The sequence below is a fragment of the Anopheles aquasalis genome, chromosome 2 (assembly GCF_943734665.1).
Source record: "Anopheles aquasalis chromosome 2, idAnoAquaMG_Q_19, whole genome shotgun sequence".
NCBI classification, from domain to species: domain Eukaryota; kingdom Metazoa; phylum Arthropoda; class Insecta; order Diptera; family Culicidae; genus Anopheles; species Anopheles aquasalis.
In genome coordinates this window covers 11400001-11415709 of record NC_064877.1, presented here as the reverse complement: position 1 = coordinate 11415709, position 15709 = coordinate 11400001, and the positions used below count along the sequence as shown (strand labels likewise).

General features: G+C 49.2%; 2 protein-coding genes across 2 annotated transcripts in view; both read left to right on the top strand.

Moving 5' to 3' along the window:
* The first annotated feature begins 3978 nt into the window (after positions 1–3978).
* LOC126572417 (homeobox protein Hmx) lies at positions 3979–6299 on the top strand. The gene is made up of 5 exons (XM_050231723.1): positions 3979–4086; positions 4231–4870; positions 4988–5488; positions 5561–5742; positions 5808–6299. The coding sequence occupies exons 1-5, from the start codon at positions 3979–3981 to the stop codon at positions 6096–6098; spliced, it is 1722 nt and encodes a 573-aa protein (XP_050087680.1). The 3' UTR covers positions 6099–6299.
* Positions 6300–6927: 628 nt separating this feature from the next.
* LOC126569316 (poly [ADP-ribose] polymerase tankyrase) overlaps positions 6928–15709 on the top strand; it is a 13605-nt gene continuing 4823 nt past the window's right edge. The window contains exons 1-2 of the mRNA XM_050226311.1: positions 6928–7024; positions 8159–8742. Of these exons, the coding sequence (XP_050082268.1) occupies positions 8547–8742 (196 nt within the window). The 5' untranslated portion in view covers positions 6928–7024; positions 8159–8546. The remainder of the gene's footprint in view (positions 7025–8158; positions 8743–15709) is intronic.

Sequence of the window (15709 nt, the reverse complement as noted above, 5' to 3'; positions counted from 1 at the left end):
CCCCGGTGGCCACGGGATGGATCATGTGTCCTTGCGAGAACACCCAGGACCACCCCTGTTGGTTGATGCTTCGCACACAAGCAGCCAGGACGCGCTTCTCTCGTTCACTCGCGTTCACTTGCAGAAAGGTTACAGAGCCTTGCCTCCGTTAATAGCCGGCTCGTAGGGACACGTTCAGGGGCAGCATGCGTGCGAGCATGGGTGCACGTGTACCATTCCATTCATGACTTTATGGTATTTTTATTAGCCTTCATCGGTCGATCCCTGTCCTCCTCGCGAACCCACGGGCCAGTCCGAGAGCGGAGCGGAAAGAAGGTTGGATGAGAAATGCTTTCCCCTACCACGGCCACCCTCATGAAGGGTGGTTTGTGATTGTCTGGTCAAATTAACGAACAGCAATGTGGCGAGGGGTGCGTTGCGCTCATTCCACTTCCCCTTTTGACCCGCTGTTGCTGATGCACCTGCAAAAACAACATCATCATCATCATCATCATCGTGGTGGTAATAGAGGCTGCGAGGAGGTGATGGTGTGCTGAATCACAACCGTATCAGAAGCCTCATCATCATCATCATCATCAGTAGCAGTAGCAGCACATCCTGATAGCCCTCGTCCTCGGAGGACATGGCGGAGGTCCTGCCACTGTCGCGACTGGTGCCAGTCACTGGTTGACGTTCTTGCAGCACGGTAGCTCGTTGTTTCGTGATAGACGCTGCGATCCCACCGATCCGAACCGGAGCTCTGGTTTAATGGACTATATTCCTACGATAATCTACAGCGGTCTCCACTGATTCATTTACTGGATTATCCTGCGAACTGCGAAAGTATGTTCCTCGGTAAAGCGGAGCCGTCGGTGTTTTTCCGGAGTAGCAAGTGATAAGAGCAATTGAAACAGTTACCGTGCTGGTGTAACAAAAGTGTTTACCAACGTCTGTAATGCCTAAATCAGTCGCCAATCTGGATCTGACCATTATTACCAACATCATCACGATCATCATCATCAGGAGTCAACAGTAACAAATCCCCACCGCAAGCCAGGTAAATAGTACGGATCACCTTCACCTGGTGGGCTGTCCAGCATATCAGTACATCATTCCGACGGTGGATGCCGGTGCGTTACCTCTGGGTATCGTGTTACGGTCACATCCTACCAACGCCTATTCAAAGGGGTACTGACCGATTCGATTCCACTCGGGCCGACTAGTTGGAGTTCAGTTTTCGAAGGTGATACAGTAATTGGTTCTTCTTCAGGCAGAATGCGCAGATCAGATATTGTGATGTCAGTGTTCGTGTTTTGACTAAAACTATTCTGAAAAATGTGTTAAAAATTACTCAAACACTTGTGAAATTGACGAATAATTTAAAGAATATTAATATTCAATGACAACAAATGCTTCTAAGACGGTGCCGAAAAGTGTGTCCTTACCACACCTGTCCATTATTCTCGTGGAAAGCGGATTGGCCATAATTGAGATTCGGTTTGCGGCGGGACATTTCAATTAGTCTGTTCAATCGAAACAGAAAGTGCGTAGCGAGGAGTGTGATGAATGTGTGGTTAGCGTGATAACGTGCTGGTTTTACTTTGCAAACAAATTAGCGAGATTAAAACGGTGGTTTCGGTGAGCGTCAGTAGGTAATTGGTGTTTTCAGTCTTTTCAATTGGCTGGTGGTTGGTGTTTTGCAACTAAAGTATGTTTTTTTGTTTTTTTGTTGTTTTTTTGTTATGAAGAGACGAGTTTAAGTGATAATAGAATTATTTGGAATTTCGTGTGTTAAAGAAAATCACAAACTAAGTGTGGAAAACAAATGTGAAAGAAGGTTAAAACTGTAGGATTATTTCGCACATAAATCATACATAAATGAATAGCCTTTAAATTAATCAACTAGTGCTTTTAATAAATGAGATTCTCAAGTGGTTTTGTTTAACGATCGTTTCAAATAATGTAATTCACAACAAGCGTTTTCTTTTTCGCATAGATTACTTCTTGTTTTTTTTTACTAATTGCATTAACTAAGAGAAAACTTTATGAATTGTTTCGTTAAGATCATTTCTCAAATGTGTTGGAAATCGTACAGTGTTTCCAAAAACACAATCCAAAAAATCCATCTCGAAAGGATAAGGACCTTGAATTCAATTAGGATTTTTTGTTCAGGTCAATGGCAATAGATAAAGAAAGAAAGTTTTTTCATCGACTAGTAATGTCCTTTCTTTGCTTAGGAATATTAAAAACATTAATTCAATTTCTCAAACTCCTTTGTGCTGGACCTTATTGTCTGTTTTGTTACATTTTTTAAAGTTACATCATGATAAAACAGGATAGTAGAATGATGAACGTTTTTAACTCTTTCCATATCGTATAAGAAGCAAGATTTTAGAAACATTGTGCAAACAGCAAATTGAAGAATTATTTCTATTCGCAAAGTAACAAATACCTAAAAAGGATCTAGTTTAATTACTAAAAAAAATGATTGCACCATAATGCACATTCAGTTACAATGTTGCAGAGCAAGCAGCCACCTAACATCTTTAGATTGTGATTTTAATATCCAAACCGTGGTCCGTTTCACTTCGCGTTCGAGTGCCCTCCTGGTGGACAGGTTGAGGTAAAATGAGAAGCCAATTGCAACTGGTGGCTGTCGTCGAACATGATCCGTTGCCTTTTGTTGGTGGAGCATTGCATTTTGCCGTTAAGCACCCCATTTAGAATGCATCTCTTTCAACGGCCCCTCAACTGACCGACGGATTGCACTCAATTGCACGCCTATCAAGTGTCACTCACTGGAGATTTAATTTCTAGCGACACAATTTAAAGAAACAAAGAGCCATATCATCAGCACCAACCCCGTTGGACCATTAAAGCATATTATGGGATGCGGTTTGCACTTGCATCGAGCAAGCTATTTGGCTTCATTGACAGTAGCACATGTGAGACCGCAGGTGGTTTATGACCACCCGATGGCAACAATTTCTATTCTCTTTCATTCGATTATTCCATTGTGGTTTAGAAGAAACAGTTGGACGAAACGGATTGACTTTGATGCCTTTTCTCTGTTTCTCCGGATTGAATTTCCATCCCTGAATGGCAAAAGTATGACAGAGACTAAAGAGCACACTAAAAAGGAATGCTCTTTTGCCATCATAACTCCATGAATCGCTACACATTCCCAAACAACAGGCATGACGGAAGTTTGCACTGATGCGCTTGGTGTGCGGTGTTTCGATCCTATTCTCATAAGTAACCTCATAATAGCGAGATATATGATAGGCCGTTTGCTGCCTGACTGACAGGCGGACTGGAAACCCTTTATGCAAATGTATTCATATTCGTGTGCTCTCTGAATTCCACAAGTGACCACTTCTTTGACCCCTTGGATGAGGATCACAAAAGTGAAATCAAAAGCAAAGGCAACTCTTTATACTGTGGACCCATATTCGATGACTGTGGTAATCGTCCTGCATAAGTGGTTGCTCGTCGTCCCACAGCCCCTAGTCCTCCAGAATATGTCCTTCAGGAGAAGTAGTGTCAGTGAAGTACAAACTAAACAATGGCTCTACACCGACAGCTCCCACTACCGCATGCGACTGTACGGTTAATTAGCGGTTTAAGTGGCACGTTCGTGTGGTCAGTAAGGATACAGGCTCCGTGCTAGGTGTTTGGTTAGAGTAGGAAAAAGTTTGGCCACTTAATCTATCACCTAATGAGTACACCTTATCGTCGAGTGTCCTCCGACACGTTGGTTTAATACTTCACCTAACGAGGAAAAAAAAAGGTCGACTAGAAGAAGTTCGTTAGTGGTTATAGTTTCTCGGAAGGTAGTGTTTCAGCTCGCTCAACATTATCTAGCCCTGCTTTGGGGTTCTTGCTTATGAATTCGGTGTTTGACAATCGTTTTCTTTTTTTTCTTCTATTCAATTATCTAGTCAGCAGCATCGTTTGGATTACGAAAGATTTACAAAGCACCGTCGTTGATGCTTCAAAATGATTCACCACCAACCGGCCAAGTACCATCATTCGAATCCGCTGAGCCACTTCCTGAATTTGCACACATCACACGCAACTGCGGCTGCGGCGGCAGCCTTAGCATTGGCGAGCGATGGCTTAGGACACCACCAGCCTACCGCAGGGCTACCGTCCACCCTGGAACATAATTCCAGTCCTCCACCAACACTGCAACCAGCTCCGCCACAACATCACCACCATCATCATCATCATCATCATCCGTATCATCAGCAACACCAGCAACAAATGAGTAGCTTCCAACAGATTCGCGGAGAGCTAGCAACACTACCCTCAGCAGAAGGCGCTCAAACGCAGCGATCTCAAACAGAAGATGAAGACGAAGACAGCAGCAACGATAGGAGCTACCAGGGTGCCGATAGATCGAGCCCTCGTCAAGAGCCACCAGCTTGCGAAACCAGTCTAGGGGAGGTGAGCGAATCGGAGCACCACATTGACATCGACGTAGATGATCCTCGTTGCCGCTCGGGAGTTGGCAACGAGGGTGAAAGCAAGGATGGTCGTGCATCACCAGCAGTTAGTGCACTGCATAGGTTGTGTTCCAAGGTTGGTGGGCATGATCAGCGCCACCAGGAAGACGATGATGATGAGGAAGAAATCGTTATCGATAGTAAGGTGCCACAGGAGGAGGAAGATCGCGAGGACCACAAGGATGTGGAGGAGCACGATCGAAGCAGTAACCGCACTAGCCCCTGCACCGATACGGCTGTCCTTGGTACGGATGGGTTTGTGGGGAAATCCTTCACGATAGCGGCCATTTTGGGGTTGAAAAAGAAGCAAGATGATGCAGCAGCAGCAGCAGCAGCGGCCGCCGCCGCGGCAGTAGCCGCTGCCACCGTGGGCAACGATTATGGCGATGCTGCCATGAATCTATCGACAGGAGCGGCCTTCCAGCATCAGCATCAGCAGGAACATCGTGCGGCTGCTGCTGCTGCCGTAGCAGCCGCTGCCATTGGCCGTTTGCCACTAGTAATGGCGGCTGCTGCTGCCGGTATGGAGAAGCGGGATCGTGCTGGAAGTGCCGATAGTGCAGAGGCGATAGCATCACATGGATATGGTATGGGACCACTGGGAGGTGGGCAGCAGCAATCGAACGCCATACAGAACCTACATCAACTGTCGGAGCTGCACGGTGGGCCGGGTGGTGGCGGAAGCTTCTCTGCCTTTCACCCGTCTGGCGGTGGGAGACAAGCTAGCCATTCGCATCATCCTGCAGCCAGCCACCATCATGGACACCATCCACATCATCATTTTGCGAACCATCATCACTTTCATCACCATCATCAGGGGCAACAGCAGCAACAGCAGCAACAGCAACAACAACAGCACCACCAGCAACAGCAACAGCAGCAGCTTCATCAACAACACGTTGCTCAGCAACATCATCTTCAGCAACAAGTCGCCGGACATCATATAGCACTCGCAGGACCACACCATCACAGCCAGAATCACAACAGGGATAAATTCAAAGGTACTATTGATGCATCGTGTCTCCTAAAACACTCTGGTTGCTCAGCTTTGGCTTCCCTTTTTTCCATTCTAGAGTTAAGCAAAAAGTCTGGCCTATCCTCGTCATCGGCGGCGTCACTGAAAAGCAAACGTGTCCGGACGATTTTCACTCCCGAGCAGCTCGAGCGGCTTGAAGCCGAATTCGAAAGACAGCAGTACATGGTGGGACCGGAACGATTATACCTAGCCCACACACTGCAACTAACGGAAGCTCAGGTAAGATTGATAGTGGTAAAATCTCGCCAACCCATTTTCTAATCCGTTACTCCCGTCGTCCCCAGGTGAAAGTATGGTTTCAAAATCGACGGATCAAGTGGCGAAAGCACCATCTGGAAATTACCCAGCAACGGTTAGCATTGATCCGCCAGCGCCAGATAGCGGCCGGTGGAACCGCTGGTGTACCTTTGCCGAACGGAGGACAACCAACTACCGGCCATCTGCCCGGCCAATCCACCCACCAACCGGGAGGGATGAGTGGCGGTCGTATGATAAATCCGATCGAATCACCGGAACTGACGATCTGTACCGACTCGATGGATGCACGTAGTGTGGCCAGTGAGGGAGACGATTAGGACATCCCGCCCGCATGGTGCCCGCAAAACATACAGGGAGAGTTAGTTTAATGGTAGTAGCGGTAAACAGTGTAAAATCCTAGTTTCCTAGTGCATAAGTAGCTGTTCTGAATTGGCTAACACGAACGTAGAAACGGTGGGAGGGAGTGGTACTAAAATTAATGGAGTATTTATGAAAATAAAATTCAACGGCCAGAAGGATCGTCGATTGTACATTTGCCAGAGCTTAGCGAAGTAGTAGCGATGTAAATTATGTGTATAATGTTGTGTCTAAATAAACCCTTGCCCAGAATTATGTAAAAACGTGTTAACGTAAGTATTATTTGGTTTGAAGCATAAAAATGTGGCTCTCTGCTGAATGAAACCGTCACCGCCATGAAACAGTAATTCTGGCTGGATTTTATGATGTATTTTACTAACTGCAGAGAATTTAATCCATTCAAAAGAGGAACTGAATAAATTTTAATCTGGAAAAACAGTGCATTTTTCACCCGTTTTTCTTATGTACCTCGTTTAGCGTACAAACCGAGCCAAACGCAAAAAAACGAATTCGTGTTCGCTCCTCTCTTGGTTCAATCGCGTCCCAGCTGCGACTGAGCAAGGTGATCAACTACTACACCGTGCATATTTTATAAATCCGCTCTAAATTAAATAAAATCACTTTTGTTCTCCTTTTTAACACAAGAATCCTTGGAAAAGCACTTAGAAAAGACCCCATCAGGAGGAGACCACAACCGGGTAATAATTTCTCCCCAGCTTGCCCTCCACAAATTGGTTCCTTGGGCCACAAATTGGTTCCTTGGGTCGCACAAATTGGTTCCTTGGGTCGCACAAACGCACGACAACAAAATCTGAAAATCCAAAAACCAAAAAATCTCCAGCCTGCTCGGGGCGACGACGGGACGTTCGTGAATCGCGAGTGAAAGGTGAAGTGACGAAACTGGGGATCATGGCGTCCGTATTGTGCTGCTCCTCGAGCTAGAGTTTTCGCGAAAAGATCTTCTGCTTCAGTTTCTGTGCCCTGTGCCTCCCTCTACCCTGCGTGTCTTCGTGATTGTGCGTGTGTGTATTTTTATCATCGGCCAGGCCAACAACGCAACAAGCCTCTTCAGCTCCGTGCGTGCGATAACATCCCCCCCCCCCCCCCCCCGGTCCCCCTGCTCCAGCCCCAAGCTGCTACGATCTTCTGTTGTAATCCGTGGGCCAATCCGCGGTCCTTCCCTCGCGGTTCTCGGACTCCGGAGAGGGGGCGCTGCAGAACGGGACTCTTTCGGGACAAGTTTTTTTTTTGCGTTGGCCTCCTTTTCGTTTCGTTTCTGCATCGTCTTCTTCCTGTCTCGCTCTCTCTCTCTCTCCTCATCGTCTCTGGGCTCCCGATTTCGGTGGCATCTTCAACTCGTTTCTGCGGGCTTCTTCCTGTTTTTCGCTCTCGATAGAGCATTTTTCAGTTTCCCATAAATCCAAGTTGGCCTCCCGCGAAGGTCTGTTGGTGAAGGGATAAGCCTTCCCTCCGGTAGGGTTGGAGTTGTTGACAGAAAACAGCCTACTCTGTTGCTGCTTCTGCGGTTGCTGTAGCCCCAGCATCTCAGCAGCATACCACCTCCCCCCGAGCGTCGTCTAGACGTGAAGGCTTAGGAATCGGAAAAAATCTGTGTCACCACCAACACACCGATGCTGCTCTTCGCTTCTCACAACGATTAGAAGACGACGATGACGGAAAATCTTCATATCGCCATCTTCGCAGCAGGCAAAGGCCTTTCCCAAAGCATAAAGCGATGACGTTGTTGCTTGGAAACGGAGCCTGCTAGATCATCGCTACCATGCCATAAAGCACACTCCGATATCCGGTCGAAACGGAACGAGGAAAGCGGAATTGGGAAAAAAGGGCCCCTTCCTTCCTTTCCAATTATAGCTCCCCACTAGAACCCTTCGGGAGATTCTCCCGTGTTGCTATTTATCAAATCGATTATCTCGCATCGCGCGGAAGAAAGCATCGCTTCTCTAATTCGCTTTTTCTCTCTCTCTCTCCGCCCGTTCGTTTCCTTTCATCCGCAACGCAGTGTAACGCAACGCAACAATCAATTAGTTGTTCATGAAGTTGCTCCCCAACTCGCCCCATCCCGCGCGTACAGTTTCCGCTAGATGTGAGTCCGCGTGATTGTACGCGGTAGACGCGCCAGCGCACCTGTGCTTGTGTGTATGTGAATGATATCAGTGTGAAAAGTGAATTTCCGCCCATCAACAACGACGGGGAAGAAGAACCGTGCTGGCCGTGTGGGGTGCACCTCTACTCCTTTCCCCCAGTAGTAGTTGCCAGAGCTGGCTACTAGAAGCGGTCGCCGTGACAGCGACGACGACGAGGAAGACGACGATCCCTCCTGGTGCATCCCGGCCCCGTACACCTTGTCCGCGAAGCTGGATGCTGCCGCCGAGATCGGGCTGAGGGAAATGTCGGCCAACCGTAGCCGCTCGATGCTGTCGGTGAACCTCGAGGCGGCCGCCATGGCCAACGATCCGCTGCGCGAGCTGTTCGAGGCCTGCAAGACCGGCGATCTCGTCAAGGTGAAGAAGCTGATCACGGCCCAAACGGTAAACGCACGGGACACGGCCGGAAGGAAGTCCACACCGTTACACTTTGCAGCCGGTAAGTTGTGCTTTAGTGTCGGGGTTTTTCTTTTCGAGTATATTTCAGGTCAGAGTATGGTTAAGCCCGTGAAAGACAGAAGATGGGAAAGCTCAGAGCTTCATTGCCGTAAAAGCAGCATCGATAGCAATCCAGAGTAAACTGAGTAACTATTTTCTGGTCATGGCAACTGTCATGGCAACATAAAAGCGCCCCCAATCGATGTGGTCATACAAAAAGGCGCCTACTGCTTCAATTCCCCTAAAACACCTCCAAGTCTCGACGAAACTGCGTCCATAGCCACCGTAAATTGGGTCATTCGTTGAGTGAGAGAGAAAGAGCGGATGAGCAGCATTGCATGTGATGCAAAAACGCCAACCTAGACACGATCCGGTGGGGTAGAAGATGATTCATTACATTAACATCCCACCAGAGCAGGACAGAGATGGTAGAACACTCTGGCCCTGGAAGCCAGATGAGCGAACAGGAACGTCCAATATCCTGTAAACTTCCATCGTCCTCCATGGATGCGCGCTCCATTATCTACGAGTCCTTCCTGCTTCCTGTAGATCACTCTACAAAGCTCGTTCTAGCTTCAACCGTCAGTACCACCGAGCAGGATGCACTGTTCACGAGGATGACGATGATGTTGATGATGTTGCTACGGATGGGAAAGATGCTAACGAATGTAAAGCACGGAGGATGTGTCACTCTTAGTCTCTCCACTTGGTCACTGCAGCCCCGTCGTTGTCGTCGTCGTCGGCACAGCTTCCGGCAGCAGAACTTTCATCTTTCAAATTGATGCCTCGAAGGAGGTGTAGAAACAGTTCGTGACAGAATGGATGACCGGACTACGGTTCTCACACAGTGGCTCTGTTCCGTATGCATCCTTGACATTGGGCCCTTTTGAGCTCCTTATTTTTTGTGCCCTGACATTCCAGTGGAAAATGGAAAAATGCATAATTTATCCAGGAGCAGATGGGATTGCGTTACCCTTTAATGAGACCGAGACCGAACGTGATGATCTGTGTTGAGGTTAAATAGCAAAGCTTGCTGCCTAGGATGTTCAGAACATCGCCTGCTTGAGCGAAAGCTGTCACCGTGGGTAGCGAAGGTCATCAAGGATGGATGCGATGCCCATCCCATGGTACTGTTTCTCCTGGTCCCGACGATACTCCTTCGCATTGTGGTGTGGTGTTTATTGTTTTACGAGTAGAGAGCCAGAAAAGAAAGGAAAAGCGCATCGAAACGCTATCAGGCGAAATTAAATTTTCGCGTATGCGCACCGCCAAAAACAGGCGGAAACAGACAAAAAGTGAAAACATCCACTCAACCAGCGAAACAACAAACGAACGAGACCAGCATGCGTCAGTCTCGGCCACTCTCATCCCACCACAATTTCAAGGCCCCGGTTCGTCGGTGGCTTCGTGAGGAGGGTAGCCGCCAATTGCTCAAAAGCAGCAGCAAACCATCCAAGCATCATCCAACAACAACGAGAAGCAATCGCAAGCTCAGCCTCAGTGGGTGCCACAACGACCACCACCTCGGTAACGCTTTGTTGTGCTTGGTGGCCCCCTTTTCACAGACCGACCTCGTCACGTCGCGACGGATTCGAAACCCTGGCAAGATGATGAGGAAATTAGCGTATTGTCAGTGAGTGAGTAAGAAGTGGTCTTGGTTGGACCCTCGGCGGGCGGAAGCTCCGTGGCATATGAACGTTTTCCTAGGCCGCAAGTTTTTCCCTCACAATTGGCAATGGGCAACACTATTGTTCCCCTCCCGGGAGCCAGAGAGAAGGGGTAATGTGTTCTTGAGCACTGAACCAACTTGAGCTGAGCGAGCTAATAATGATCGTATGAGGTAAATCTCTGTAGTAACCATGGCAACTCGTTCTCTCACAGACACACCGAAAGCACACCGTTGACTGTGAGTCATGCTTTTGCATTCATAAACCCGAGGATGAATGTGTCTGGTGCCAGAGGATGGCGGTGGTTGTGCATGCACGGAATGCTTTGTAGCTTTCGATTTCAACCACCGATCGATCGACCTGGCTCTGATCATAACGCATGTATGCAATGCACTAGACCCAGGCCCTGATCCTCTGATGTGCGTGCGCGATTGCGATACGCATCGTGAATCACCCACGGTGTGCGTTGATCATGCAACCGCTGAAGAGGGCGCTTTTACACATCCGGCTATGTTTACGAGATGTTTTACATTGCCTTTCGCGGTGCTGTGGGCTCCGATGGTTTCAATAGCCTGTTGTTAGATCACAAACAGTGATATGGAGCGATATGAAGGAAGGTTGCTGGCCCTCCGCTGTCCTGCTGATCGATTAATGGTGACATCCAGCAGTCGCCCGTATTAGCTCGTGGGTCGTGGTTGGCTCATCTACGTTCTGCGTAGTTGATAACGGAGTGGTCCGGAGCCCCTTGCGAATGGTACTGACCGGGGTAAGATAAGCTGCCTTCTGGACCGTTCCTTGCAATCAACCTGACGCAACATCTGATTCGAACGCGCTTCGCAATTGCAAAGCGGTCCGTCCGATAGGAAAAGTGGTGAAATTGCCAGCTGAAAGCGGTATAAATTTTCTTCACTCAACTCACCCAACCCAAGTTCAGTTCCAACGATCATCCATCACAGCCACAGTGCACCGAAAACTGAAAGGAAGTTTACCGGTTTAATCTACCCGGCGGCAGCCACTTCTAATAAATGGAATCGTAAAGCATATCGTCATCGCTGAGCGCGTTGGTTCCGGCAGCGTTCGGGGGAAAAGTGGATGAATTATTAACTTTCCAGAGCTCCTCCACCGACTGACTTTTGGCTGCCGCTGTTGCCGATAAGCATCGCCAGAAAATCATCATTAATTCGCAGGATGATTCGCCGGTTGCTGCGCCGCGCAATCGTTGGCTCTATTTAATATTAATCATTTTTCCAAAGCTCGATTCCCTCCTCGCCCGATCACCGGAACCCCGGGGGGTTCCCGGGAGGATCGGTGGAAATGCTGGTCTGTGATAATTGCGATTTCTTCGGACCGGCTTGAGAATACACTCGTGTATAGGGTTAAGCTCTGCACGCGAGCCCACAAACCTCAGAACATCAGAGGAAAAGGTCTATAAATTTTAGGTTTTCCCCGGTTCAACCTGTTTGCGGCCAGTCCGGAACACCATATGCCACTCGAGATGTACCGAGCTGGACGTTGAACAACTGCTGTGCAATAGCAAAGGGAAAAGCAGCTGCTGCCGCTTACCATAGCTCGTCACACAATGGGAAGTCGATCATCCCCTTCTTGGCCAGCAGCAGCGTCTTCCTCCAAAGACCTCAACAAAATCGGCATCGAGCGATCGAGCGAAGCAAAAGAAAGAGGTGGCGCCGCAGCTACAATCAAGCAAAGCATGGCACGATTTGCTACGAGCCTGGCGCGGCGCCTCGGGGCACGGCGTACGGCGAGCTGGCAGCGGGAGGAAGCTTAGCAATGAATTGGGACCGGAGCGAGACAAATCCGGGAGTAGAAAATCGAATATTGGAAATTGGATGGAAGGGAGGCGGTGCGGGAGCCCGCACACCGCACAGCAGCATCTACAAATACTGCGCTAATCCAATCCCCGCTTGCCGGGCATGTAACTGTGTGTTGGTGTTTTCATAGAACCATCCCCCCCCCCCCCCACCGCTTGGCTTCATCTTGCAGCAGTGCAGATGAAAGGGTTTTTGGTGTGCCGGAGCAACCAGCTGTTGCTGGTTGCGAAGAGCATAAACCTCTCGCTCCGCTTGCTCTTTATCCCACTTGTTTGCTGTTGATTCCAGGTGCTGGCTGGCCCGTGCTTTTTTGTGCTGCCACACCTCCTATCATCATCGTGCCGTGTCGTGTTGCATTTGCTTGCTGGTTCAAAACCTCTCGCAAACGTCGATCGGTGGTAGTAAGGTCCGTGGAAACGGTTTTCGAAACCACCTCGACGCAGCTTGCTGGACCGACTGAATTTAGGTTGACTGAATAGCGACGACGCCGATGGATTCCCAATGATGCCTTTCACTATCAACCCGCGTGACTCGCGTGCGCTCAAATGCTAATCCGTTTGGCCGCTGCCCGGGTCGCATGTTGTGCTACTTCAACTTCAAGTCAGCAGCGGTGTGCGACAATCAGTGGCTTATCATGCTTACTTACTTATCCGGCGCTACAAACCTACTAGCAGGCTTGGACTCCTAGATCCACTATGGATCTGTTTAATACTAACTCACAACAGAGTGCCTTCGTCCGTCAGGTCATTATCAATCCATCCATCTCAAAGTAAGCCCACCACGTGCTCTCTGTATCATTCTGGAAGATCCTAGAAAAGTTTTCCGTCTGCCATGCAGGTCTTATGCGGATCGTCATATAACGACTAAAGTTCCGCGTTGTGTTGGCTTCATTATTTCCATTCAAATACCAAGCTAAATATCATTCAGAGAGTCCTCATCTTCATTGCTTTTCGGCCATGGTCCATGTCGCACGCGCATATCTGAATAGCGATACGATAAATGTCCTACTTAAATATCTTATCAATTAATTTGATTTACTTATAGAACCGTGCCTTACCCAATGTTCCGCCTTTCTTTGTTCGAACGCTGTCATCTTTACTATCAATGTTCAATACCGTCGCTCCAACTCATCTTACGCGTGTACAGCACGTCCTCTTTGTTTATGAAAGGTCTAGACTTACTTTCTTAAGTTCCAGACTTCCCGACTGGATCGTGGGCCGGCAGTCACATGACGTACGTTGATGCAAAATAGTCAATCCACTCTTTCCAACGATACTGCAAACCATTATGCTCGACGATACGCAAAGATTATGCTTTTAGCGTGTATTACCAGGCCACTCACAGTCTGTGTTCCACAGGCAACGCAACGCAACGGCAGCAACCGGCCAGGAGGCAGAGCAGCTCGCCTGCCCGGTCACTTGGTCAATTTGGATTTCGGCTACGACTACCGGGGCAGGCCGTCTATCCGTGTGTTGCGTTTGCGTTGCGCCTGGGCTTGCGATGGTGGATGCGTGATGGATTCGGACCAAACTGCAACCGGTTGCTGCGCAAACCTGTCTATGCTTGTATGCTCTGGTGGCCCCGCACACGGACATACCGTTTGGCGCTGGCGCGAGCGCCCGCGCGCGTTTGACTTGCGGTATTTCGTGGCTCGACGAGCCCCAGCTCCGGCAGCAGTACGTGAGTGATTACGATACAACCAACCCATCACCACCCACCACCAACGGAGGCGGCTCACTCATATTGGGGGGGGGGGGGGGGGGGAAGAATGATGAAGCGCTCCGGTTGGTTCGGTGTTGGAAGCTAAATGACAACCACGTCGTAGTGGCCCAGGTCGGCCCACTATGCAAACCCCCTGCAGATGTGTGGTGCATTTTCAGGTTTGCAGACACGGCAGACAGCAGGCCTGCGCTCGTTCGGTTCGGTTTGGTGGCGTTACCAACCGCGAACATCGCCACTCGGCACGGTTTGCGGCGTCACCGCGATGACCTGGTTTCGTAGTAGCAGCAGCACGCGAAAGAGGGAGTGTTGTACGTGCAGAGCTTCGCTAACAGAAGGAACACTCTTGGATTCGAAGAACTGGGCGCGCGGGCCCTGATGATGAGTATCGGGAAGGGTAACGACAACACCGGCCATGCGGGCCCTGTTGTGTGCCCTGTTTACCACCACAAAAGGCTCCCCTTTCCCATCCAGGAAGCAATCTAATGTCGCACCAGTGAGCCCGGTCATGGTTATGTTTGTTTCGATTTTTTATGAGATTTTGGAGGACTTCTGGAAAGTCTGCTCTGTCTGGGAGCTGACCAACGGATGTTGTTTGCTAATGAACTCGATTTCTACCTCGATACTTGCGATGCGACCGCCACCTTGGATTATGCTGGTTTGTGGACCGTTTTGCAATGTTTACTATGCATCGCTCGTATTGGCTTCTGCTGTTCGCTGCTGCTGGTTAGGTTGGCCGTGAGGCCATTGGTATCGTCATTTGTTTTTGTCGGCCAGTTTCACTTGGACACTTTCCAAAGCATTTCACGGTTGAATGCTAGCTCTACCCGCCGCCTGAGGATGCAACTCCACAATAGTTGTTGTTGCTAGTGCGATACAGAAAGAGAGAGAGGTAGAAAGAGGAGTATCATCAAGGGCAACAAGGCCTTGTGGAACCCATCCCCTATGACCTTGTGCACGCCACCACCAGCAACATATCTAATTAAACCTTCCGATCTCACAAGAAGAGGACACACGGAAATCAATAGCTTGAAACCACACAACCACTGCTGCTGCTGCTCCAGCTTATTAAGCCTCGAAAGCAGAGCAAAAATGGGCAAAAATCCCATCTCATACGATGAATAATACGCCCAAAACCTCTCAGGAGAGCTTCCATCTTGCATCGAATGCAGCCGACCAGATTACGGCGGCACAAAGTCAGTCATCAAGGGAATCATGTCTTAACGTGTCCTCCCTCTCCGCTTCTTGCAGCAAGTTTGTCACTAGTATTCTGCTTTCACACGGCAAGACAGACACACGCGTGAGCACAGAGGACGTTGTTCCACTGGAGGTGCCGCTTAATGCTTGATGACATCATAAAGTGTCGCGGCTTCTACTAAACAGCAACAACAGCAGCCGCGCTTCCCGCACCGCTTGGTTCGCTTTGTTGTGGGTCCCGTGGGGCTGTGACTTACCAGGTGGAAGTGCGTTTACGACCGAATGATGACAAAGCTCGGCTGCCACAAAGCGCGCACTGCAGCGAGAGCACAGCGTACAGCGGCGCCACCAACCAGCGGTGCGCTGTTATGTTTTAATAGAGCCCGCTTGCTACATAATACGAAACAAAACGATGCTTGCACCGTAAGGTGGTGGCGAGACCGCGGGGGAAATATTTTTTTGAAAATAAATTCCACTCCACGCAACGGGACGGCTTGGAGCATTATAAAGTCGGCCTCCAAAAAAAAAAGGAATGCCCATCAAGCCTGCCGGAGAG